This window comes from Gopherus flavomarginatus, chromosome 7 (genome assembly GCF_025201925.1).
Source record: "Gopherus flavomarginatus isolate rGopFla2 chromosome 7, rGopFla2.mat.asm, whole genome shotgun sequence".
In the NCBI taxonomy this organism is placed as follows: domain Eukaryota; kingdom Metazoa; phylum Chordata; order Testudines; family Testudinidae; genus Gopherus; species Gopherus flavomarginatus.
In genome coordinates, this window is record NC_066623.1 from 77,679,458 (window position 1) to 77,705,706 (window position 26,249).

A 26,249-nucleotide genomic window follows, 5' to 3' on the forward strand; every position below is an offset into this window, starting at 1 on the left:
GCTGCTGCCCTGGGGACTGGTAAGAATCCCTCTGTGAAACTTTCCATTCTTTTATTTTATTACTTTAGCTGCTGACTCTGTTTCCCTAGCACACAGACTCAAGCTAAACCTTGGTCTGTGTCTTAAAACCTCTCTTAAACTCCCCCCGGTGTTTTGCTGCTAAAAATAAGCTTGTGCCAGCTGCTAAGCTCTGCTCCCTGCTTTCAGCTGTATTCACTGCTGCAGCCACCATCCCTTGGCTTCCTTGGGGGCTGCCTTGGGCTCTGTATCCTGGGCACATACCACTCTGTCCTCTGTGACTTCCCCATAGCATAAGGTGCACCCTAGGTTTTGCTTTTTAGTTTAATAAATCATAGTTTGCTAAGATTGTAGAGCTTGTAAGTTTCACCTGCCTTGTTATAGTTTGCTGTTTTGTTGCTCTGTATAGTTGCTTGTTATAGTTTGCTTAGAATTGTGATATTTGTTGTTTTGCCTAGTCATTGATTAAGATAGATTTAAAAAAACCATTGCCTGGTTGTATTCTGTACCTGTTTTATTACTTTGTATAAGCTGCTTGTAATTTATATAAGTTTAATTAAGTTAAAGGATAGATAAGGTTTTTACTGCTTGAATTTGTCTTCCCGCTGTCCCAAACTTTCCCGTGTCTGTTTTTCCCCCGCTCCAATCTCCCCCTCTGTGTACTTCCCCGTGTCTCTCTGTGGTAACCCCTTGCTGCTCCCCCCCCCCGTGTAACTTCCCAAACCCTTTGCCGCTTCTTTCCCCCCTTTTTTGGGGGGTGTCCCTCTAGCCCTTCTTTACACCTCTCTGCTGCCTCTCCCTGTATCCCCTGTGTTCGTGCCCCCGCTCCTCCGCTGCCCCTCCCCTACCGAAGATCGCCATCACACTGCTCTGTTTGTCTTCACCCCGCTGCTCTGCAACTTCCCTGAAGTGCTCTCCCCTGCTGCAACCTGCTTCTTCCTTCGGCCGTCTCCCCCATTCTCCACGTGCCTTCTCATCGCTTACACGTTCAGCGCCCTCCCCTCTTGCTGCTCCCAGACTCCCCTTAAGTGCGCTCCAGCTGCTCTTGTCTCCCGTACCTCCAGCCCGCAGGCTCCTGAAGACTGCTGCTCTGGGCTTCACCCCGCATGGCTTCAGAGTCTCTCCCTTCTTGCAGCTGCACTCTCCTCTCGTTAGTTACCACTAATCACTCCCTCCCCTCCCCCCTCCTGCTTCTTGACCCAGCTTTTAGGTACACTCTTGCTTCACAGCCTCACAAATTAAATCAGTAATTTTCTACATTGCATAATTTTACTTATCACCCATATTGTATTATTGCACTGTGACTCACATTTTACTTGTGGTTATAACACCCCATTAGTTGCCTCCATTTTTCTAATATACTTTGTATACCATGTTTTTATATAGAAGCTACCATTTTATTTTGCATTCCACACTGTATCTAGAGTTGTTCCTATATAAAGTTGAGTTGCTTATTGACTGTACTGTATCCCATTGTGCTGAACCCCACTTACTGTACCCCACTGTTAAAACTCCCTATACTGTTCAATAACCCCCCCCTTATCATTGTCTATTGTAAACAACTTATACACCCCATCCCATCGCATTTCATTGTTAAATTCCCACCACTTCCTTTTTCCTTTAATAAAGAAATTAATTGGCATCCCACCTGTGTGGTAATTGCTCCCCAAGATCCCATATACCTGCAGGCAGAGACAACTCCCACCACCACTGTATTTATTATCATTATTATTATTATCCCTCATTATTACATCATGGGGATGATTTTTTTGTTTCAATTTGTTTTAAACAAATAGCTTCAAAACATAAGAGATCTTTAAGCACAAAAAGGGGAAGCTACTGTCTAAAATGTATCCCCATGAGCCACCACTAAAACCTGATCACAAACTGACTCTACAGATTTGGGTAGTCAAGCATTTTGTTAAACTCTTCACAGACTTCCAGCATTTGTAGATTCTCAAATGCACTTGTTCTCTGACTTTTTTTAAAATTCTCATAGTGCTCAAGAGCGCTGTCTTCTAGAGGTCAATGATTGTAATGTCTTGCACTGCTGGCATGTTCTTGAGCTGCTCATTCATACCCCTAGGGATTGCTCCAAATGCTCAAGTAATCACTCAGATTGTCTTTGATCATTCCACTTCACAGAGCTCTTCATATTTTGCTATCTTTTTTTCTTGTTTCTTTTTTGATGATTCTATCTGCTGGTATGCCAGTATCAATTAACATGGTCTTGTCTGTCTTCATTTCTACAACAGTTATGTCCAACCTGTTTGCCTGGACCATTCAGTCTGTGACAATTTTCTATTCCCACAAAATCTTAGCCTCTTCATTCTGTAGATTGTTCTCAGTTGTAGTGGTCACGATACTGCATGGTATATTTAAATCCTGGGTTATATGGACAGTTGTATAATATGGCCCCGGGATTGTCTGCCTCCACAGAGCACAATTAATTAATTAAATTTTGGTGGGTTTGAAATTAGTTTTATGATTTGGGGAGTGACTCATTTTGGGGGGGTTGGCTAGAAGTGAGGAGAGGGAGACAACCACTGGAGGAAGAAAACCAGTTGAGAAAGGGGAGAGAAAGGGCCACATGGTAGGCAAAGAGAGAGACCATAGTAAAGAGACAAAGAAATAGGAGACTAGGATTAAGAGAGAGGAAAGGAGGAAAGAAAACTGCAGGTACTTTGTAACTAGGGGGAGAATTGTCTAGCGGTTAGTGCACAAGCTTGGGAGCTAGTCCTCCTGGGTTCAGTGCTCAGCTTTGCTTGATTCATCGTGTGACTTTGAGAAAGTCATGTCATCTCCCAGTGCCTGAATGTACTCATCTGTACAATAGGACATGATATTGACCTGTGATCTACCTGACAGATAAGTGAAAGCACACTGAGATCCTCAGATGAAAGTATTAGAATTTATTATGATTATATACTGGGGAACAGGGCAACCCAGCAGCTTACTCACTTCATGCCCTCACATCCACAACAATGCCCTTCAAGTTGCTACTTTGAACTTCGCAGTGAACTGCCGATCCCTGCCCTTCCTAGAGTCCCCATTGCTTGGCCCTCCAGGTGGCCCCTAGGGGAAAAGCCTGACAGCCCACAGCGCCTACACCTGACCCTTCTGGGTCTCAGCTGCTTAGCACCCTGGCTGCTTCTCTCCCTCCAACTGGGAGCCACTCCTGGCTGATCAGTAAGAGCAGGGGGCAGGCAGCACACCTGGCCAGTCCCTTCTCCTTCTAATGTCCTGGCTGTTCACCTTCTCTGCTGCTTTTGTACCGCCCTCATCATCGGTCTATGAGTCTGTCTCTGGCTATTGCAAGTTGTCTATGGTAAGATTCTTGTTTCTGGCTGCCTCTAGACCAGGGGTTCTCAAGCTGCTGGTCGGGGTCAAGAGGTCAAGAGGTTATTACATGGGAGGTTGTGAGCTGTCAGCCCTGCTTCACTGGCAGTATTTATAATGGTGTTAAATGTATTAAAAAGTGTTTTTAATATATAAAGGGGGTCACACTCAGAGGCTTGCTGTGTGAAAGGGGGTCACCAGTTCAGAAGTCTGAGAACCCCTGCTCTAGACAAAGGGACAGAAATGGCGGGCTGCGTATTGCTCTCTGGCCATAGTAAACTGCTTGTGTCACCGGCAGACGGGATGGGAGAAAACGCAAACTTTATCCCAAGGCTTTGGGGAGCCAGCCCACTCCCTGCCGGTGATTGCGGAGTGCGTGGGCTCTGCCAGCTCCAGCGCCCTGTAGCGCTTTCCTGTGTGGCTACTGGAGCCCGCTCCGCAGCTCAAGCTGCCAGCAAATCCCGAAGTGAAGCCAGCGAGAGCGAGCGAGTCGGTCCTTGTTTGGTTAACAAATTCCCTGCAAAACAGCCCCGAGCCCCTCGGAGCTGTGCTGATGTCACATCCGCTGCTCGGGTCTCAACCCCTCTGCCAGTAGCGAGGGCTCCGCTCTTTTGGGGAGGGGGGGGGGTCAAAACTTTTGCGGTGGGTTGGTTGCGGGCGGAGGGAAGGTGGGCTGGGGAGGGGGGACCGGAGACGCTTCAGCACCACGAGCAGCGCCTTCCTCGCCTGCCTTCTCCGGGCTGGCGCTCCCCTCCCTCTCCGATGCCTGCGGAATGATTGTCCCTCGGGCGGCTGCTGCTGCTGCTGCTGCTTCCATTCGGCTCTGGCGGGCTGGCAGAAAGTGCAACTGACTAGTCTGGGCTCTGCAGCGAGAGCGGAGTGAATGAATGAAGAGTGAAAAAAGAGGCGCACACCTTGGATCAGAATGCAGGCGCCCTCCAACATCCTCAACCTGCTGCTGCTGGCTTTGCTCGCTGGGCTCGACCCTTCCAAGGTAGGAGACGGTGTATTGTGGTTTGCATGAGACCATCTGAAAGCTGTCCTCCTATGCCCAAGTCTCCTTCCGCCGCCCCCCCCCCCCCCCCCCCCGCTTCTGGCAGATGACAAGTTCACCTATCCCAGTAATGCCACCGCAAGGTAAATTAATAAATACAAATAAATGTTTTATGGAGCAGGCAATTCGGATCTCTCGGGGTTTGGCTTTCGGAGTGGAAAGGCTTTTGTGTGTCCTTTTGTTGTCCGATCAGCAACACAGGGTAGTAATGGAAAGGATATTTTGTTGTCAACATTCATTGAGATGTCTGGTTCCATTGTTTAAGAAAGATCTCTCTCTCTCTCTCCCTCCCTCTCCTTTTCTCTGTGTGTGTGCTTGGAAATTGTCAATAATTCTAACAACGCAGACGTGCTGCAGTTTGTGTCCAAAACATTTGGGATGCTTGTACCATTGAAACCTCGAATAGAAAAGATTAACTGTTTCTGATCGCTGATACAGTATTCGGATCCCCCGGAGTTTACTTTATCAGACAAAAATAAACGAAGCTGGTGATAGAAGCCTTACTACGCTAAGACTAGGATGAAAACAACTGTTATCTATTGAACTCTGGAAGCTGTCCAGTTCTGGCTGAAATTAACACTAGAGTACCCAGCACAAGTCGAGGAGATATTTATAGTGATCATTGGATATACCTAAACTATTATGAAACATTTAGCACTAGCATCAGCACTGATATCAGTGTTGTAAGAAATGAAAATAAATGTATTTAGACTGAAAAGCTGAAGTGTCACAGGGAAGAAAAGGCTCGTTCCCCCCTCCCCTCCCTTGAGTACAGTAGCCATGCTCTAGACTGCAGCAGAGTTTCATTATTTTCAAGTGCATTGAGATATCTAAAATATCAGCTCTTGAATTATGAGTTTTTAAAAATAAGCAATATCATACACAATCCTTTAATAATTTGCTGAAAATCAGCCTTTTCTAATACCATTTAATAGCACTGATGACTGAAAACCACTAGGCCTATATATGTGTATTTTGTGCAGTATAAACTTGGAACTTGTCTCATCTGTCTCAGTATTTATGTTATGCAATCTTTGGATTCCTTGTAGGCTATATACAAAGGTAATGAGACAAAGAACTTCTGTAGAGTATATCAGTCCATTACCACAAGTAATACACATTGTGTTGTCACCACTTATACAGTATGTACGTGAGTGTCATTTTAATGATGCCTTTTGAGTACTAAACAACTGTGTGAAACAGTTTCAGCACTAGTATCAGCTTTTCTCCTCTAGGTAGATGTCAAAATTGCTCACATAAAAAACAATATATCTATGTTTTCTACAAATACAGTAATGTCCATCTTCAAAAATACACTGAGATAAAATTTTAAAATCATTTAAATGGAAATCCAATGTACATCTGTAGAAATAAGTTTTGGGGATTTTTAAAAATAGCAAATCTAAGTGAAATTTACCTTACTCATAAGTAATTGTTGACATGATGTGATATAAGCTTAATAATATTAGCTGAAAAATAAGCTATATCAACAATTCTATTAAAGTGTTTAGTAGCTATTATTGTAACCTATAAAGAGAGATTCACCAAGCAAATGCATGAGAGCTGTACATATAAAACAAGCACATGCTGCTGTTCATATATATTAGTGAAATGCCATACATACATTTTATGTTAATGAAATTCCATACTTACATTTTGTTTTATCTGTTTTTCTGTACCTATGAGATGCAATATTCTAGCCACAGTCACACCTAGTCAGCTCTATTAATGTCAAAGGGAGCAACTGCCTGAGAGCAGCTGTGGGCAGAATTTATGTCAATTTGTCTATCTACCACAAGAGTAAACCCCCTAGTATAGCAACTGAAGTGAAACTTACATACTTCTTTGTGCCCCCCATCAGGTGTCGATGATGTCCCCCATATACATGATGGCATAAACTCTCCCTCAAACATATCTATACTCATTTAGAACTGAAAAGCCATAATGATCCACTTTAAAGATATGGCATAAATTAACTTTTCAAACTTTGCTTCTAGCCCTTTTGGTACTGCATTATACTATGCACAGGGCATAAAAATGGCCTTTTATTCTACACTCTGTGTGACATTTTAGGGGACATTAAAATGTTCATTGCAGTCTATTTTAATTTTGTAAAGGAACATGGACTGAAAAGCAAAAAAAGTCCTTAGGATAATATAAAAATAAAAGACCCTAGTGAAACTTTGCTATTTAACGAAACTCAGCTGGGTTCTCATAGACCTAAACAACAATGGCATACACTTCTTTCAGTGAATTTTTTTGCCAGGTTAAGCATATAAAGTATATTGAATATAGCAAATTATATTTCTAATTATTCACCTTTTAAGACTTTAAATAATAGCTTTCAAATTTCTGTGATAAATTATGTATGTGGAAAACTCCTCTAGTCTTTATTAATGTCTCTATTTTTATTTCCTTTTAATGTCTTTATTTTAGTTATTGACTGTCTTCAGTAAATAAGTACAAAAATGATTGAAAGGACTTAGGAAATAGCAATAGTACAAATATATTCATTTATTTGAGAAGAAATGAAGCAATAATATTCTGCCTTTCAGATTGGATAGCATATTTGCCTTTTGAAATTAGTTGGAGGGACTAAGGGGATGTTAATATGCATTTTTGCAAAAAGACTTATTTGTGATAACTTTTCTCAACTTTTATGCTTATCCATTTTTGTGAGGGATAATTCTATATGATATATATACTTATGAATATTTACACACCTGCTGCACAAACACGTTACCCTAATAAATCACATGAACATTTTGGAATAGATGACACAATATATTTTCCTAATGTGCTACATGTTTATTTACTATGTAGACAGTAATAAATATATCCAATATGTTATTCTAAAAAAACAAATAAATACACAGTAATAATAATACCTAGAGCATACATAGCACTTTTTGTCACTAGATCTCAGAGCACTTTACAAAAGTGGTCAGCATCATTTTTCCCATTTTACAGATGTCACAGAAATCAAAAGGCTCCCCAGCAGAGAGGCCACTATTGACTGTAAGAGGATGATATGATATTTGCACTCTTATTGTGACAAGCTTTCTGTGTTAGAACTTACTAGGTTATCTCCCAATAAAGTGTTTAAGTGACGCCATCTCATGGTAAGATATGTAACTAGAAAAAGTGTGGAGTTTAGTCTTTAATTTCTGAAATGCTAAAGTGTTTACATCAACCGAGTTCATTTATTTTCCACATTGACACATCTTCAGTGTTTTTGTTAATATTGACTGTGCAGGGAAATTCTTCTTTAACTGAATGGAAAGCAGTTCACCACCTATTGATTTTACAAGTTTTTAATGCTGCTGACAGACCATCAATTTTAGTTCAAGAAAATTATTAAAATATCTTGTCTCTTAATTAAACTATAATTGTAATATCTATTTACTTGGAAAATACAAAAAAAAAACATTGTTCATAATAGTGTACTTCAGTAAAGTTTTATTTCCATCAGAGTAGGTGTATATTCAGCAAGAAGTCTAGTTATAATCAAAAGGTTTCAATTAGAAATACAGAGCTTCCCTTGGTATTTCACTCAGATCCAATTTCTTGAGAGAAGGAACTATTAAATATTTGGAAATTCCTAAGCATTGCTGCTAGATGGCATCTCTGTTCTGCTTTTCTAAAAGCATGGTGTATTGTAATGATCTTGATAGTATATAAAGTGGCCGTCTGTTACAAGGACCACTTTAGGCAAGCCATCATTTAATCACTAGAGTATAACAGAAATAAGCATTTCAAAGCTGTTCAGTGCTCACCTCTAAAGAAAATAAGCAGATTAGGTTTAAAAGACTGTCTTCATTCTAGCCAGAAATATTTAGTTTTAATTTTGAAATCTTAGAACTTAAATAGGACTTAAAAATGTGTGTGCATCATTCAAACACATATTTTACATATATATTATTTCTCTAAGTCCCATAATGACTTTATGTTCCACATGTGATTGGTTTTGATTTCTTGAAATTTGCCCAAAAAAGTTTCAGAAGAAGATGGACTAATGAAAGCAGAACAGGACCAAAAGTATAGTATAGACAGGAAAAAAGTGTAAATTATATATATGGCTTTTATTAACATGATTTTGGAAAAGCTCAAGAAATAAAAACAGATCTAAAATTCATCATTGGTTACTGCAGAATGCATACTATATCTCTGTATTTTCACCTTAGAATTGTTTATACTTGTAAATTTTCAAAATCCATAAACTTGTTCAGAAACTGTAACAGTCTTCATACTGTTTGCACATCTAGCAACTAAATACTTTTTTTCCCAGAGAGTTAAAGGAAAAAAAAATAGTTATATCAAGTTTACTTCACTGGTGTTACAAGTTAATTCATTCCCTTTATGAGATTTCATAACAGTAATATCATACATGTGCCAAAATACATTATTTTATTGAAAATAATGACTCATCATTCTATGATCCATTGCAATGGACATGTAAAATCTCATTAGCCACTAAGAAATTAATTTAGTCTCTTTCTTCTAGTATCAGTGGCTAGTCAATATGAAAATCTGGCATTAACAATCAAGCCTATATATGACACTGGGAGACATGAAAGTTCTAAAACATTCATTTCTGAGTCTTGTCAACTACCACCTGGTGTCTGATCCCCTATTTCTGAGCAAGATAATTTAGAATCCAGGGAAGAATTGTCTTCAGCTACATGTAACTTTGTTCCCATCCTTGATCGTCCTATACTGGGGTTCAAAGTAGGATATAGCACAGGGATGGTGTTAGCCACTAGTGGCTGTTCTATTCCATCTGTGAACAGGATCCAAATACCACTAGTTCTCTCAGCAATATACAATACAGTTAGTGATCAGACAGTGATTTTTTTGCCTTAGAGACCTGGAAATAGTGAATGGAAATGAATGAAGATGCTTCATATATTTCCTCTCAATCCAACCCCAAAGGGCACCCCTTCCACATTGAGTGTGAAGTCACACAAGGATCTCTCTTCTTTTCAATTTTATTCTAATATTATTGGGAGAGACTGTGAGAAAACAAATGACACACAGAGTTGCTAATTCTTGTGATATTATCAAAAATGTCATAATTTTAGGAGTATGTGTAGGAGTAGGTGTTAAGCTGCTGCTATCAGGAGAAAAACAAAAAAAAAACCCATGTATTTTAAAGCCCTAACTAAAAATGGCCACTGTTTCTCATTATTCTCAACAAGACTGGAGTCATAGATTGTTTGGTAGCCAAAATGCAGGTGAAATTGGATGGTTACGAACTCCCAATATTTTCAGTATAAAGACAGTTTTACGCTCTCTAGATGAATGCAGACTTAGCTACAGCTACCATTATCAATACATTGAAACCTCCCAGGTTGACAGTTATAATGAACTATATTAAGAAATGAACTTGGAGGCACTGAAGAACCTACAGCTGATTCAGAACACAGCAGCCTCACCATAACATAATGAAACACAAGTACCTCAATACAGAGCTCTGGGTTCTAATAGGAACCCCTCCAAAATATTATTAATTAATTAATGCACAAATGAGACAATAAAGAAAAAGTTCTAATACAAAATATAAGGAAGGGAGATAAAACAGATGCATAAGTCAAAACAAAAAAAATGTCAAAAGTGTCAAAAAGACTTAGGAAGGCATCACACATTTTAGCCATTCAGTAGCCTTGGGATCAGCAGTGTGGGGACTGGAAAGTCCTCCTGATAGTCCAACATGAGATAAGCAGCATTCTCCACTCCACCACAACTACACAGAGGCAGTTTCTGAGTTCCCAGTTGTAGTCATTTGTACAGCCCACCACCCTGCATTTGAAAGGGTTAAGCTTGCATCAGAGATAGCATGGCAGTTCATAGCCAGGCAGTCTCTCATCAGGCTGAGTAACAAGGAGGACGTTTCTTACAGAGGAAGTAGCTCATTCCCATTCTGCTTGCAACAATGTGGCAGCATCTGCTGTACAGGTGGTCAAGAACATAGACTGGTCTTCTGTTGATGAGTAGGTGGCAAGGCACTTCCCATATATCTTTGAAAAATGGCAGTAGTGGCATCCCCTGGATTTTGTCAAGGAGGTTCTTTGCTGCAATATAAGACCTGATGTTAGTATGCAGGGTATTAGCATGATCTGACAGCCACTTGGTGTTTGTAAAGTCCCTGTGAAAACAATGAGGAGTCCTTGTGGCACCTTAGAGACAAATTTATTTGGGCATAAACTTTTGAGGGCTAAAACCCACTTCTTCAGATGCATGGACTGAAAAATACAGTAAGCAGTATAAATATCATAGATGGGCATTCCCTTACCAAGTAGGAGGTCAGTGCTAATGAGGCCAATTCAATTAAGGTGAAAGTGGCCTATTCTCAACAGTTGACAAGAAGGGGTGAATATCAAGAGAGGGAAAAGCACTTTTGTTGTGCTAAAGAGGCCAATGCAATCACCCATTTCCAACAGTTGTACATCAACTAGTTTTGTCTGGGAAGAGTTTTTAACCACACAGGAGTAGCAGAGAGCTAGCACCAAGATGCACAATGTTGGGCATTAGGTTCCCAAGTTGATCCTGCAAGCTTGATTAGGAGGCTGTTTCTGGTCTTAATCTTCTGAGCTACCTAGGTAAGTGTGTGAGCTAAGGTAACTCCTAGATAGAGTTTTGAGTAATATGCCAGCTCTTCTCCATCCAAGAAAATGTTTGGCTCTTGTAGCTGAGATGGAAGCATGACAACATAGTCCTTGACTCACAGGACTTAGTTCTCCATTTTTTTTGTAATAGCCACTGATGGTGGCTCTAGTTGTCCTCCGTCTTTTTGAAGACTCTGTCTCTTAAAACTAGGCAGATGTTATCTGTCTATGTGAATTACCTTGAAATGGTCAAAGGCAGATCATTCATAAATATGTTCAACAATGTTGGAGCAAGAACATATGCCTGCATATCATGTGGACATGGATCGTCATGCCCATTGGTTGGAGCAGTGGTCTGGACTCTGGTCAGAGCAGGAGTCATACATAGTGGTTAGAGCAGGAATCATTAGCCAGGATTCAGAGTCCAGGGTCACAGCTGGAGTCAGATGCCAGATGTCAGACCCAAGGGTCACAGCTAGAGGAACTGGAGCCTACAGTCAGAATCGGAGCCAGAGACCAGATGCCAGAGCCAAAATTAGAGGTCAGGAATCAGAGCTGAGAGTCAGAATCAAGTTATCTGGAGTGAAGCAAGCCAGGGGCAGGGCTGGATCCAAGGCAGCAGCAGGGCTGGAACAAGGAGCGGGTCCAGTCATGGGCAAACACTTTGAGCAGCTAATGAACTGCTGCTACCACTGGTCCTAAGAGCTGATCTGATAACTTTTCCTACCAGACACTGTAGCCACTCAGATGGCCTCCTGCAGGTCAAATGCACTCATTAGGGTTGCCCAGAGACTGGCTGTGCTGCAGGTCCTTCTTCCAGACTGGCTCTGCTGCCAGACTGATTCCTGACCCTGAGATCCCATTGAATACCAAATCAAATTCAAAGTCCTAGCCTTCATCTGTATAACATAAGAATATAAGAATGGCCATACTGAGTCAGACCAAAGGTCCATCCAGCCCTGTCTTCTGACAGTGGCCAATGCCAGGTACCGCAAAGGGAGTGAACCTAACAGGTAATGATCAAATGATCTCTCTCCTGCCATCCATCACCACCCTTTGACAAACAGAGGCTAGGGACACCATTCCTTACCCATCCTGGCTAATAGCCATTAATGGACTTAACCTCCATAAATTTATCTAGTTCTCTTTTAAACCCTGTTATAGTCCTAGCCTTCTGTGCACTGTGTGAAGAACTTCCTTTTATTTGTTTTAAACCTGCTGCCCATTAATTTCATTTGGGGTGGCCCAAATTCTTATATTACGTGTGATGGGGCAAGGCCGGATGGCTACAGTAAAGTAGTAAGGAACAGGTATGTTAGCCTCAGGCTAACAAAATCCCTAGGACCATGGTAACCAAATGGCAGTTGCTCCAGGTTAATCAAGACACCTGGAGCCAATTAAGATCTTTCTAGAAGGCAGTGGAGATAGCTACATTGATTGGGCCACCTGAAGTCAATCAAGGGCCTGGCTGGAATTAGTTAAAAGCCTCCCAGTTAGTCAGTGAGATTTGGGTGTGAGGAGCTGGAAGCAAGAGGTGCAAGGAGTTGAGAGTGAACTGCTGGAGGATTGAGGAATACAAGCATTATCAGACACCAGGAGGAAGGTCCTGTGGTGAGGATAAAGAAGGTGTTTGGAGGAGGCCATGGGGAAGTAGCCCAGGGAGTTGTAGCTGTCATGCATCTGTTACAGGAGGCACTATAGACAGCTGTGATCCACAGGGCCCTGGGCTGGAACCTGGAGTAGAGGGTGGCCCAGGTTCCCCCCAAACATCCCAACTCCTGATCAAACACAGGAGGATTTGACCCAGACTGTGGGATCCACCAGAGGGGAAGATCACTGAGATGAGCAAATCTGCCAATAAGTACAGGACCCACCAAGGTAGAGGAGGAACTTTGTCACATATGGGAACAAGTAATTAACTTTTCCTTATTCACTTTCTCCACACAACTCATGATTTTATATACCTCTATCATATCACCCCTTAGTCTCCTCTTTTCCAAGCTGAAAAGTCCTAGCCTCTTTAATCTCTTCTCACATGGGACCTGTTCCAAACCCCTAATCATTTTAGTTGCCCTTTTCTGAACCTTTTCTAGTGCCAGTATATCTTTTTGAGATGAGACCATATCTGTACATGGTATTCAGGGTGTGGGTGTACCATGGATTTATATAAGGGCAATAAGATATTCTCCATCTTATTCTCTATCCCTTTTAAAATAATTCCTAACATCCTGTTTGCTTTTTTGACTGCCACTGCACACTGTGTGGATGTCTTCAGAGAACTATCCACGATGACTCCAAGATCTCTTTCCTGATTGGTTGTAGCTAAATTAGCTCCCATCATATTGTACGTATAGCAGGGGTTATTTTTTCCAATGTGCATTATTTTACATTTATCCACATTAAATTTCATTTGCCATTTTGTTGCCCAATCATTTAGTTTTGTGAGATCTTTTTGAAGTTCTTCACAGTCTGCTTTGGTCTTAACTATCTTGAGTAGTTTAGTATCGTCTTCAAACTTTGCCACCCCACTGTTTACCCCTTTCTTCAGATCACTTATGAATAAGTTGAATAGGATTGGTCCTAGGACTGATCCTTGGGGAATACCACTAGTTACCCCTCTCCATTCTGAAAATTTACCATTTATTCCTACCTTTTGTTCCCTGTCTTTTAACCAGTTCTCAATTCATGAAAGGATCTTCCCTCTTATCCCATGACAATTTAATTTATGTAAGAGCCTTTGGTGAGGGACTTTGTCAAAGGCTTTCTGGAAATATAAGTACACTATGTCCATTGGATCCCCCTTATCCACATGTTTGTTGACTCCTTCAAAGAACTTTAATAGATTAGTAAGACATGATTTCCCCTTACAGACTTTTGACTGTCCCACGTTGACTTTTGCCCAACAAGTTATGTTCTTCTATGTGTCTGACAATTTTACTCTTTGCTATTGTTTCGACTAATTTGCCCGGTACTGACGTTAGACTTACCGGTCTGTAATTGCTGGGATCACCTCTAGAGCCCTTTTTAAATATTGGAGTTACATTAGCTATCTTCCAGTCATTGGTTACAGAAGCTGATTTAAAAGAGAGGTTACAAACCATAGTTAATAGTTCCACAATTTCACACGTGAGTTCTTTCAGAATTCTTGGGTTAATCTCATCTGGTCCTGGTGATTTGTTTCTGTTAAGTTCCAAAACCTCTTCTGATGACACTTCAATCTGACAATTCCTCAGATTTGTCACCTACAAAGGACTGAGTAGGCTTGGACTCTCAAAGACTTTCAGAAAGATGACAATCTACCATGATAGCTTTAATTTCAGAGGCATTGGATATCTTAACAAGTTAGGATGAACCGGACAGGAGTAGATTCAAGGCTCTTTTTGGTTTTTTTGGTGGCTGGACCTTGAGTGTGGCAGTCCCTATCATAAGGAATTGGAAAGACAACATTCAGGAGCATACATAAAACCATCTCTTGATCATAGCCTTCTCAGAATAATAACTGACTATAGTTATTGTAATTTATGGGCATGATGACATGGGTTTTGAGACTCGGCGTGCTGCTTGAAATGGTTTCCATCATATATAGAGTTTACAGTTTGGTTCACTTGCTCTCAGCATCCCCACTATACAAATTCTTCAAGCATCTCTCAGCTGCAACATAAAAAACCCCCTCAGTACTCACTCTAGAAGGGAGAAGAGTACCAAAGGAGAGAACTGAAAATCTTATTGGCCTTGCTTAATTTTTGTAAGGCATTCACATATCATAACAATGACCATGGAATATGCACCTAGAGACAGACAGACAATCTTTTAATTGCATATATCAGTCAATTGTGTTTCTAAAATCATGATCGGGGAGAGGGATGTATGTAAAAGTTCAACATGCTATCTAATTAGACTGGCGTTCTGAATCCCACAGCTAATGAAAAACAGATTATGTACAGTAACTATGCATACTATAATGTAAAGAATAACATTGCTTTAAATGTGGTTGAGGTAGGAACATATATATTAAGCCTACAAAATATTTTAACAAATTACAAGAACTTGGAAACTAGGACCAAAGAACTTTGAGGTCACCTACAGTGTAAAGGTGATATCTGTCCTATGTCTCACAAACAGTCTTGGCTGATATTTGTGCACCTCAGTGCACCTGCAAAGCAGAGCAGATGCTCCTCATCTTACCATGTGATATTCATGCTTTTCATAGAAGAATAGCTTTCAGAATTGCAAAAATTCCAAATATGGTCATAGCCACAATCCAAGTACATCTGTCACTACTGTTACTCAATCTGGCTCATTCACAGACTCAGTTTTTCCATAGGTAAATCAGCTGGTTATTAGTTGGAAGGGACTTCTCAGTAGCTCCTGTAATGCACATCACTGATCTTCAGGGGCTTAGACTTGGCCATGTGGACTTTGATTAATACCTCTAAACAAAAAACAAACAAACATGGACACTGGATGTGGGAATGAAGTTCTTTTACCATTGCTGCCTAAAGAAGGCATGCCGTCACCAGCCACACAGTCTAATTCTTACCCTCTCCGAAACCTAAGAGGTATTAAGGTCCTTTGTTAAAGGAGACAGAGCTTTCTCTTCCTCCTTGTCTCCTTCCAGTGTAAAATCAATCCACTCATTCATATGCTTGAATGAAGGGACAGGTGGTATTGCATTTTTTCTTTATCAGAAAGTTGATATTGTGGTTGGTTAATTTATATTTATCTAATGTGTTCAGCACAATTCTTGTAGGAGAATTTTGTATAACAATAAGCAGTTAAACTGGAGCAAGGCAGTGTTCATCATCCAGTTTCATAACCCAGAGATCAGGGACTTTGCTATCCCAGGGTAGTGAAACATTCTGGTAGAGACTGCTGGGGTTGGCCTGGAGTAGTTCTAGGCCAGAATGTTTGCTGGGCTTATGGTCTAGTCCTGTAGGACAGTCCAAATTGATCCCCAGACCAGTCAGAAGGTGCCTGTTTATTGATTCAGTCAGGAGAAAGGTACAGCTGCAATCATTTTGCAAGTATGTTTACTTTTGTTTGTTTTTCCTCCATTGGTTTTTTGTTTTGTTCATGTTCAGTAACAGTTGCAGCATATGGGCTTTTATTTCCAATCAGATTGTGAGCAGACTTGACAATGCTGCAGACTGAAATCTTATATTTATTCACTGCACAGGTACAGCATAGGAGATGGCATTACAAGCTGCTCCACACTGCCTTGTTCATCTTGGGGATCACTTGCAGAAGAGAAAAAATAGTTCTGATTCCCTGTCCAATCTGTGTGCATCTTGGGCATGGCTGCACAGCCAGCCAGCAAAGGTGCCAAATTAGTGTCAATGGAGGTGACAATTTTTTGTGATATGGAAGTTTTTTCACTGGGAACGGATTGAGACACCCAAACTCATTTGATATAAGTCATTAAACAGCCACAAGATGTTAACTTCCAATCACTATCAGAACTAGGCTGGATTTGAACTGCCAGCCTAGGAGTAAAAGGTTTTATATCTCATTGCCCAGTTGCCTCTGTGTCTTTGTGCTTCTTATTTAGAGGACAGATATTCTAGAACACATCAATTAACATAAAAATAAAGTTATTTACAATAATGTCTTAACATTTTATAAAGGATTTTATTGAGATTGAGTCTGCAGGGTGAAAAAAATCTTTAATATTTTGCCCCTTTCTGAGACTTTCTCTCTCAGGAGTATCTGTGCGATAGCACAAAATGTAGTATTTCTTGTTTTTGTTCCCCTTGGAAATGTTTATAATCAAGAAGAAAGTCATCAAACTGATTTCCTGACATTTATTCAAATGAATCCCTGTAAATCTGATTATAGTTTAATCTCCAATTTAGTGTTACTTCACTTGAAAACATATTTCAGTTGGCGCAACCAGGATTTAGGTACATTCTACAAACAAAGGGCCACACTTGTCCCCCCGATTTCAGGGAGTGATGCTATTATTTGCACCTTTCTGCAGCTGTGGGGTAAGCTCTACTGGGGCAGTTGGGTTAAGGAGGATCTGCAGCAAAGGCATGTTGCAGAACTCCTTTATAAATTGCCAGTGGCAATTTTGGAAATGTGTGTGTTCTTATGTAGCTGATATGTTCTGGGATAGCTTTCATATTAATTGGTATATTTTGCCATATCAATGCATGGTTATTGGTTTCTATTTACTTATTTAATTAGAAACACCTAGATTAAGGTCCTGATTCCGGATGGCACTTATACATATATTAATCCATCCTTGCCTAAATGATATGTAAGCACGTCATTAATTTTTAAGCATGGACTTCAGTGGGACTTGAGCACGTTTAAGTGCTGTACTGAATAAGGATGCTTTCCAGAATTAGGCCCTAAGGCTCTGATGATTCAGCAATATTTTATCACATCAATGGTCGTTAATTATTTATGTGAGCAGTCCCATTGTACTTATTATAGGGTTTAGTTGTTTTCAATTGTGGTTTTTTATTTATTGATTGCCTTTGGGAGTGGTTTTTTTAATATTCCTTTCTATAAATAAGAATAACTTATTTAATGTCCGAATAAATACTTATTCCTACATTTAAATATGGGTTATTTCTGTTTCAGTTTCCAAATACTCTTCTGCAGGATATTCCTTATTTTTCTTCCCTTTGTAGTCACACTAGTGCTGTGGTGTGCAGGTGAACTAACATTCTTAGCACACAATGTATTTCTGTATTTTTTCAAAATATGGGATTTTCAGTTAAAATCAGTGGAGAACAGAGCAGCTGAAAACTTACAATGCTTTAACAATGTAATATAACGTACATGGAACACTCAATGACTGAGACTTACTATGCAGAAGCAGTTCAAAAGCATTTTATTTTTAACAATAATCCACACAGATCTTCATTAGATTTTAGTAATCATAATACAACATTTTCAAAGTAAAACTGCTCTCTTTTTAACAAGACATGAGCAGTTAGTGATTTGCTTTGAATTGCTGGTCACTCTGGATCCAACAGAACTGATCCTGTTCCTATTACATTCCATAGGAGTTTTGCTACCGTCTTTGGCAGGAGCAGAAGCAAGCCCATTATTTGTAGTTTATAGCTCATTGGCTCCCCGTTATTTCCCAATTAGTCAGTGCTAGCCGAACATGAGGCTGTTCACTGGGACCCTCAGTCCAGCACACTTTGTGAAAGGATTGTGATGTATTCCTTATAAGGATTCTATTTCTGTACCACAGAAACCTTAGAAGTCATTTTCTTAGCTATTTAAAACAGGCTTTTTCTTAAGTTATTTTTAAAGGGAGAGGTAGAGAGAGAAAAACTGTTAATAACTCTAAGTCCACATATGCCAATTGTTATGCTTGTAAGTTATATTCATGGTGAGAAATCACTCAAAATTAGTACTGGCTGGGAAATTATTTTTGTTTCCATAAAGAAATTTTTAAAAGTATTTTGCCTTTCATTCTGATGTCCCATTGGAATTTCTGTTTTGATGAAAAATGGCTTTTCTGTGTTTAAAAAAAAAAAAAAAAAATTCTGAGGAAAAATTTCAGTCATGTCTATTCAAAGACCCACTTAACATGGTCTTTTATTTGCAGATTTTCAACTTTTTCAATAGTTCTAAAGATACTAGCGGAAAGAAATACTTAAAATGTAAGGCATATATGCAGGTTCATTTGAGGATAACTAAGTCAGATCTTAAAACCCTTATCTATACATTGATGAATTATCTGAACTTGCATGGGAGACTCCAAATTTCAAAACTACCTTTGTATTATTGTTTCTACACATGTCAGATTCAGTTGTCCAGTTTGGGTCCCTCTTTAATATTTAGCACATTTTAAAGAGAAGTGAAATAGTCTTACATAGAACTGATATAATGATTCACATGAGTGGAACACAGACTATGGCTGCTTCTGTAAATTTGAGTACTTTCTGTGAGGTATTGTGTGCCTTCATCTCCCATTGGCTTTCTAGGAATTTGGGGCTTGGGCCCATAATGAGATCACAAAAGAATCACATATACTATCAGCGTAAGTATTTCAGTGCATTTTCACAAAGTGTCCAAAGAGACTTGCATATGACAGCCTAACAAATGTTAGAGCATTCCAAATCATTAATAAATGAACAGATTAAGCGTCATAATCTACTGACGAGAGACTGATTCTGGTACCTTATTATAAAGGCTATTGAAGTCAGAGAAGTGCATACAAGAGCTCCCAGAAATGCTACAATTGTACCAAAGGGGAAGAACCAAAGGCCGTAAATAATATTAGGCTTATTGCATCAGTAGGTCATGTGTATAAACTATAAACTTAAATAAATATCATCAGTGGACAGAAAATTTACTTCCTAACTGCCTTTATAATTTTTGAACTTTTCACTGAGAATTTGTCCCCTTAAATTATTTGTTACAGTATGCCCTGCATTATTTATATTAATGTTCCCAATACATCAGCAACATTTTTTATTTTTGTGATTTATGTGGAGAGGATTTCTGCCTAATAGATTTAATCTAGCATTAGAATGCTTATGGCATCACAAGTTAAGCCAAACAATTACTTAAATGTGTATTTCAAACTGTTAGCATTACATTCAAGATTGTTGTTTTAAAATTGCATTTCCTACTGTCATTCAGTAGACTAAGGTGGGATATGATAGAGGTATATAAAATCATGAGTGATGTTGAGAAAGTGGATAAGGAAAAGTTATTTACTTATTCCCTTAATAGCCTGGATGGGCAAAGAATGGTGTCCCTAGCCTCTGTTCCGTCAGAGGATGGAGATGGATGGCAGGAGAGAGATCACTTGATCATTGCCTGTTAGGTTCACTCCCTCTGGGGCACCTGGCACTGGCCACTGTCAGTAGACAAATACTGGGCTAGATGGACCATTGGTCTGACCCGGTACGGCCGTGTCATAAACAGATAGCTAAGGGTTAATGTTCTTTTACCTGTAAAGGGTTAACAAAGGGAACCAAACACCTGACCAGAGGACCAATCAGAAAACAAGATTTTTCAAGTGTCAAGGGAGGGAAGTTTTTGGGTGGGTGTTCTTTGTCTCGGTTCAGTGACCCTCTCGGCTCTGAGAGTGATCTCTCTATCTCCAGGCTTTCTAATCTTGTGTTTCCAAGTTGTAAGTACAAGGATAGTAAGACAATAGGTTTATATTGGTTTTTTTTATATTTACATGGGTGTAGTTGCTGAAATGTTTTAAATTGTATTCTTTTTGGATAAGGCTGTTTATTCATTTTTTTTTTCTTTTAAGCAATTGACCCTGTATATTGTCACCTTGATACAGAGACCATTTTTATGTCTTTTTCTTTCTTTTTATATAAAGCTTTCCTTTTAAGACCTATTTGAGTTTTCTTTTCATTGGTTAAGGAGGGGGAAAATCTCTTTGTGTTAGATTTACTAAGCCTGACTTTGTATACTCTCTGGGTGAGGGGAGAGAGAGATTTGATCTCTCAGTACTTGTGTTTCAAGGACTTGAAGCAGGGAATATCCTAGAGTACCCAGGGCGGGGAAATCTGGGAGGAGGTAAAGAGGGGGAAGGGAAGTGAGTTATTTCCCTTTGTGGTGAGACTCAGGGCATCTGAGTCTTGGGGTCCCCCAGGGAAGGTTTTGGGGAGACCAGAGTGAGCCAGACACTAGAATTTTCTGGCTGGTGGCAGCGATATCAGATCCAAGCTGGTAATTAAGTTTAGAGGTTTCATGCTAGCTTCTCATGTCCTGAACTCTAAGGTTCAGACCTGAGTAGGAAAGTTATGACAGGCCTTTCTTATGTTCTTATATTAAGTTCTTATCTTAGACCTAGAGCATCTGACTGAGGAACAGAAACAGAAGAAAAGTCCATCCCTGTAGCAGAAATTGATGCATTCAAATTATGCAAATTATCAATGAGGCCATGGTTTGAGTATGCTCTCATCTGTTCTGAAAGTTTCTTTCAAATATGTATTTACATATTATAAAATCAAATGTCCAATTCTGGTCTACCAAATATTGGGCAATTTACAAAATGATGGTTTAAGTACTTTAAGTCCTTTTCTTGATTTTCTACATGTCTGCACCATGCAGTGTTGTCATAAATAGAAGCAGACAACTGAGAAGGTGAAGTTGTAATCTTATTTTTTCATTATCTTTTTCTTGAAGAACAGTTATTGATTTTTCCACATTGGAAGCTCTTCTTGTAAAAACATTAAGAGATGAATGTATATTGCCTAAAATTTCCGTCTCAAGAGCCATAATCATAGACTCTAATTCTAGAAATTTGAGAATTGGTCATTTGATCAGTATCAGAGTTGAGAATATCATGTGGGTTAGATACTAAAACATTTCCTGAAGTGACAGGAATCTTTTTCATAGTAACCTACAAAGTGCCATACCAGACCACAAAAAGGTCCATCTAGGCCAGTAACCTGTTCTGGCAGTGGCCATTATCCATATATATGTGATCATTTTTTAAAAAGCTTAAGTCTAAATGATATCTAGTGGTAGTGAGTTTCACAAGTTATATGTTGGGTAAGAAGTATTTACTATAATCAGTTTTAAATATTGGCCTTAGAATCTGCTGTAACGGGGGTGGCCAAGCTTTTTGTGAGGAAATTGTATGCAGGGCCAGGGCAGGGGCTTAGGATGTGGGAGGGAGTGTGGGGTGTGAGAGGGGGTGCAGTGTGCAGGAAGGGGCTCAGAGCAAGGTATTGGGGCAGAGGAAGGGTGTGGGGTTCAGGGAAGAGGGTTGGGGTGCCAGAGGGGTGCAGAGTGCAGGAGAGGGCTCAGGGAAAGGGGTTGGGGTGCAGGAGTGGTGCGGACTGTGGGAGAGAGGGCTGGGGTTAGAATGCAGAGGGGTGCAGCAGTGAGCTCAGAGCAGGGGGTTGGGATGCAGGAAGGATGTGAGTTGGAGGCAGGGGGCTTAGGGCAGGGAGTTGGGGGTCGGGGTGCAGGAGTGGTTCAGGCTCCGGCCTGGCACCGCTTACCTTAAGCGACTCTGGGGTGGCAGTGGCACACACTATGGCCAGGGCAGGCTCCCTGCCTACCTGCCCTGTCCCAGGTCCCGCGCCGTTCCCGGAAGCGCTGCGGCCTCTGGGGGAGCGAGGTGGAGGGCTCTGCATGTGCTGTCCTTTCTGCACCTCCAGGTACCTCCCCTGAAGCTCCCATTGGCCACGGTTCCCTGTTCCTGGCCAATGGGAGCTGCAGAGGGCAGTGCCTGGAGGCAAGGGCAATGTAGAGAGCCCTCTGCCCCCGCGTCCAGAGGGACATGGAGCTGGCCACTTCTGAGAGTGGCATGGGCCCTGTTGCACAATGGGGGGCAATCCCATGGGATGGATCCAAAGCCTTGATGGACCAGATCCAGCCTGTGGGCCATAGTTTGCCCACACGTGTGCTATAATGTCCCCATGTTCTTGTGTTATAAGAAAAGGTCATTAGAAGTACCAATTTACCTTTTCTTAATCATTTGTTATTTTTAATACTTCTCTCATGGCCTCCCTTATCTGCCTTCTCTCCATACTAAATAGTTCCAATCTCTACAATCTCTCTGCATACAAAAGTCTTCCTAGGCCTCTAATCATTTTGTTGGCCATCTCTCAATGACTAGTTCTGCTCAATCCTTTGTGAGACTGAACATAATGATACAAGTGAGGGAGTACTGTTAATTTGTCAGGTTTTATGTTTCTGGTTGTGAGGAGAAAGCAAACCCTTGGGAAAAATAAGCAACAATGCCATTCAGGGAGCATGTGTATGTCAGTAGCCACAAAGGCAGCTGGGAGTTGATAATAGAACTACAGGGCCTGGTTCTTATCTGACTTCAGTTTTACACTAGTGTGGAATCCCACTGATTTCGATGGAGGTACTGCAGGTACATGAGAGCAGAATTTGGCCTGGTGTTCTAATATCAGCCTATGGATTAGATTGTCTCTCTGAAGCAGAGCTCTCTGTGAGGATGGTGCAAAGCCACACTGTATGGATAAAGCACCAGGGGCACTCTGACCAGAGCAGATGGCGTATCAGAAGAGCACAAACAATTTTTAAGGGGAGCGTAGTGAGCCTTATATATGGTTGACCAGATCTACTAGGCAGAAGGGAAGAGCCCTGGATCTGTTTACTCCCTGCCCTCATTTGTGTATCAGAATCTGCCATGGGAAGCAGTTCCAAGGGCAGAATAGCCATTCACATACTTCTGCTTCACTTCTACCCTAGACAGTGTACACCAGCATAAGGGCTGGCCAGGATATAGCCCTAGGTAAATGTGTCAACACATGGTGTAAACCACTGGATGATGAATATATCAACAATTTAATCTATCAATCAAGACTGGTCTCTGAGGCTTTGCTCTTTGGAGGCCCCACATTCCATGCCAGCTCTTTAACCTCCAGGCTGACCCTATCTACACATCTGACAATGACACAAGAGGGAGGAGGTGGCTGATTTCCATCTATTATCTGGGACCCCACAAATCTTGCCAGCCAGGCTTTTCATTTACTTTGCAATTAATATATTCATATCACCCTGACATTAACACTACTTGACATGGTTTAACTAGCTGAGCAAGCAGTGATTTACATACTTGTGTCAGAGACATATGCTATTAAGCTGAGGGTTGGCAAATGCGTCCAACGTGTGTGTAAGCTAGAAGCTATTTGTCTGGGTACGCTGCAAGGAGGACAGGAGACACCTGTTATGGATTTTAATCAGGCCACAACTTTATTATTAGATGTCTGGGACTACCCAGCAGATAAAGTGTACAGTGCAGGCAAATGCATGTTTATTCAAATTGCTTCTCCCGGGCTTCCACCAACCCCCCTTGATTTCCATCCAGCTCCCCCAGCCGACCCGAGGGGCAGGGGCGTTGGCTCCCTGTCATACCAATCAGAGGAGTCCCCAACCCTCTCCCCTGTTCTGTTCCTTTCATAGAATATCAGGGTTGGAAGGGACCTCAGGAGGTCATCTAGTCCAACCCCCTGCTCAAAGCAGGACCAATTCCCAACTAAATCATACCAGCCAGGGTTTTGTCAAGCCTGACCTTAAAAATCTCTAAGGAAGGAGATTCCACCACCTCCCTAGATAACCCATTCCAGAGCTTCATCACCTTCCTAGTGAAAAAGTTTTTCTTAATATCCAACCTAAACCTCCCCCACTGCAACTTGAGACCATTACTCCTTGTTCTGTCATCTGGTAACACTGAGAACAGTCTAGATCTATCCTCTTTGGAACCCCCTTTCAGGTAGTTGAAAGCAGCTATCAAATCCCCCCTCACTCTTCTCTTCTACAGACTAAACAATCCCAGCTCCCTCAGCCTCTCCTCATAAGTCATGTGCTCCAGCCCTCTAATCATTTTTGTTGCCCTCTGCTGGATTCTTTCCAATTTTTCCACATCCTTCTTGTAGTGTGGGGCCCAAATCTGGACACAGTACTCCATATGAGGCCTGAACAATGTTGAATAGAGGGGAATGATCATATCCCTTGATCTGCTGGCAATGCCCCTACTTATACAGCCCAAAATGCCGTTAGCTTTCTTGGCAACAAGGGCACACTGACTCATATCCAGCTTCTTGTCCACTCTAACCCCTAGGCAGGGCTGGTGCTACCATTTAGGTGACCTAGGCAATGGCCTAGGGTGCCAGAATTTTTGGGGGGTGCATTTTGCCAGGGGGGGCGGCACGCGGGTCCGGTGGACCTACCGCAGGCATGCCGGCGGATGGTGCACTGGTCTAAAGGCTCCAGCGGACCTACCGCAGTCATGCCTGTGGCAGGTCCACCGGAGCCTTTAGACCAGCGGATCGCCCACCGGCATCACTGCGGCAGCTCCACCGGAGCCTTTCCAGCAATGGCCATTCACCTAGGGCGTCAAAAACCCTGGCGCCACTCCTGCCCCTAGGTCCTTTTCTGCAGAACTGCTGTCTAGCCATTCGGTCCCTAGTTTGTAACAGTGAATGGGATTCTTCCATCTCAAGTGCAGGACTCTGCACTTGTCCTTGTTGAACCTCATCAGATTTATTTTGGACAAATCCTCTAATTTTTCTAGATCCCTCTGTACCCTATCCCTACCCTCCAGCGTTTCTACCACTCCTCCCAGTTTAGTGTCATCTGCAAACTTGCTGAGAGGGAGTCCACACCTTCCTCCAGATCATTAATGAAGATATTGAACAAAACTGGACCCAAGACCAACCCTTGGGGCACTTCGCCTGATACCGGCTGCCAACTAGACATGGAGCTATTGATCGCTACCCGTTGAGCCTGACAATCTAGCCAGCTTTCTATCCACCTTATAGTCCATTCATCCAGCCCATACTTCAACTTCCCAGCAAGAATACTGTGAGAGACTGTATCAAAAGCTTTGCTAAAGTCAAGGAATAACACACACACTGCTTTCCCCTCATACACAGAGCCAGTTATCTCATCATAGAAGGCAATTAGGTTAGTCAGGCATGACTTGCCCTTGGTGAGTTCATGCTGACTGTTCCTGATCACTTTCCTCTCCTCTAAGTGCTTCAGAATTGATTCCTTTAGGACCTGCTCCATGATTTTTTCCAGGGACTGAGGTGAGGCTGACTGACCTGTAGTTCCCCGGATCCTCTTTCTTCCCTTTTTTAAAGATGGGCAGTACATTAGCCTCCCCCAATCGCCATGAGTTTTCAAAGATAATGGCCAATGGTTCTGCAATCACATCTGCCAACTCCTTTAGCACCCTGGGATGCAGTGCATCCGGCCCCATGGACTTGTGCTCGTCCAGTTTTTCTAAATAGCCCCGAACCACTTTCTCCACAGAGGGCTGGTCACCTCCTCCGCATACTGTGCTGCCCAGTGCAGCAGTCTGGGAGCTGACCTTTTTGGTGAAGACAGAGGCAAAAAAAGCATTGAGTACATTAGCTTTTCCCACATCCTCTGTCACTAGGTTGCTTCCCCTTTTCAGTAGGGGGCTCACACTTTCGTTGACTTTCTTCTCGTTGCTAACATACCTGAAGAAACCCTTCTTGTTACTCTTAAAATCTCTTGCTAGCTGCAACTCCAAGTCTGAGCTGGCCTTCCTGATTTCACTCCTGCATGCCTGAGCAATATTTTTATACTCCTCCTGGTCATTTGTCCAATCTTCTACATCTTGTAAGCTGCTTTGTGTTTAAGATCAGCAAGGATTTCACTGTTAAGCCAAGCTGGTCGCCTGCCATATTTACTATTCTTTCTACACATCAGGATGGCTTCTTCCTGCAATCTCAATAAGGATTCTTTAAAATACAGCCTTTCCTCATCATGTTACTCTCCCAGGG

At 41.4% G+C, this 26,249-nt stretch overlaps 2 protein-coding genes across 2 annotated transcripts in view; both read left to right on the forward strand.

Annotated features, from left to right (window-relative positions):
• The window catches only part of LOC127055994 (ras-associated and pleckstrin homology domains-containing protein 1-like), a 160,269-nt gene that overhangs the window by 110,078 nt on the left and 23,942 nt on the right, over positions 1–26,249 (forward strand). The gene's annotated exons all lie outside the window — the stretch shown is intronic.
• OLFM3 (olfactomedin 3) overlaps positions 4,074–26,249 on the forward strand; it is a 143,864-nt gene continuing 121,688 nt past the window's right edge. The window contains exon 1 of the mRNA XM_050963628.1: positions 4,074–4,351. Within this exon, the coding sequence (XP_050819585.1) occupies positions 4,283–4,351 (69 nt within the window). The 5' untranslated portion in view covers positions 4,074–4,282. The remainder of the gene's footprint in view (positions 4,352–26,249) is intronic.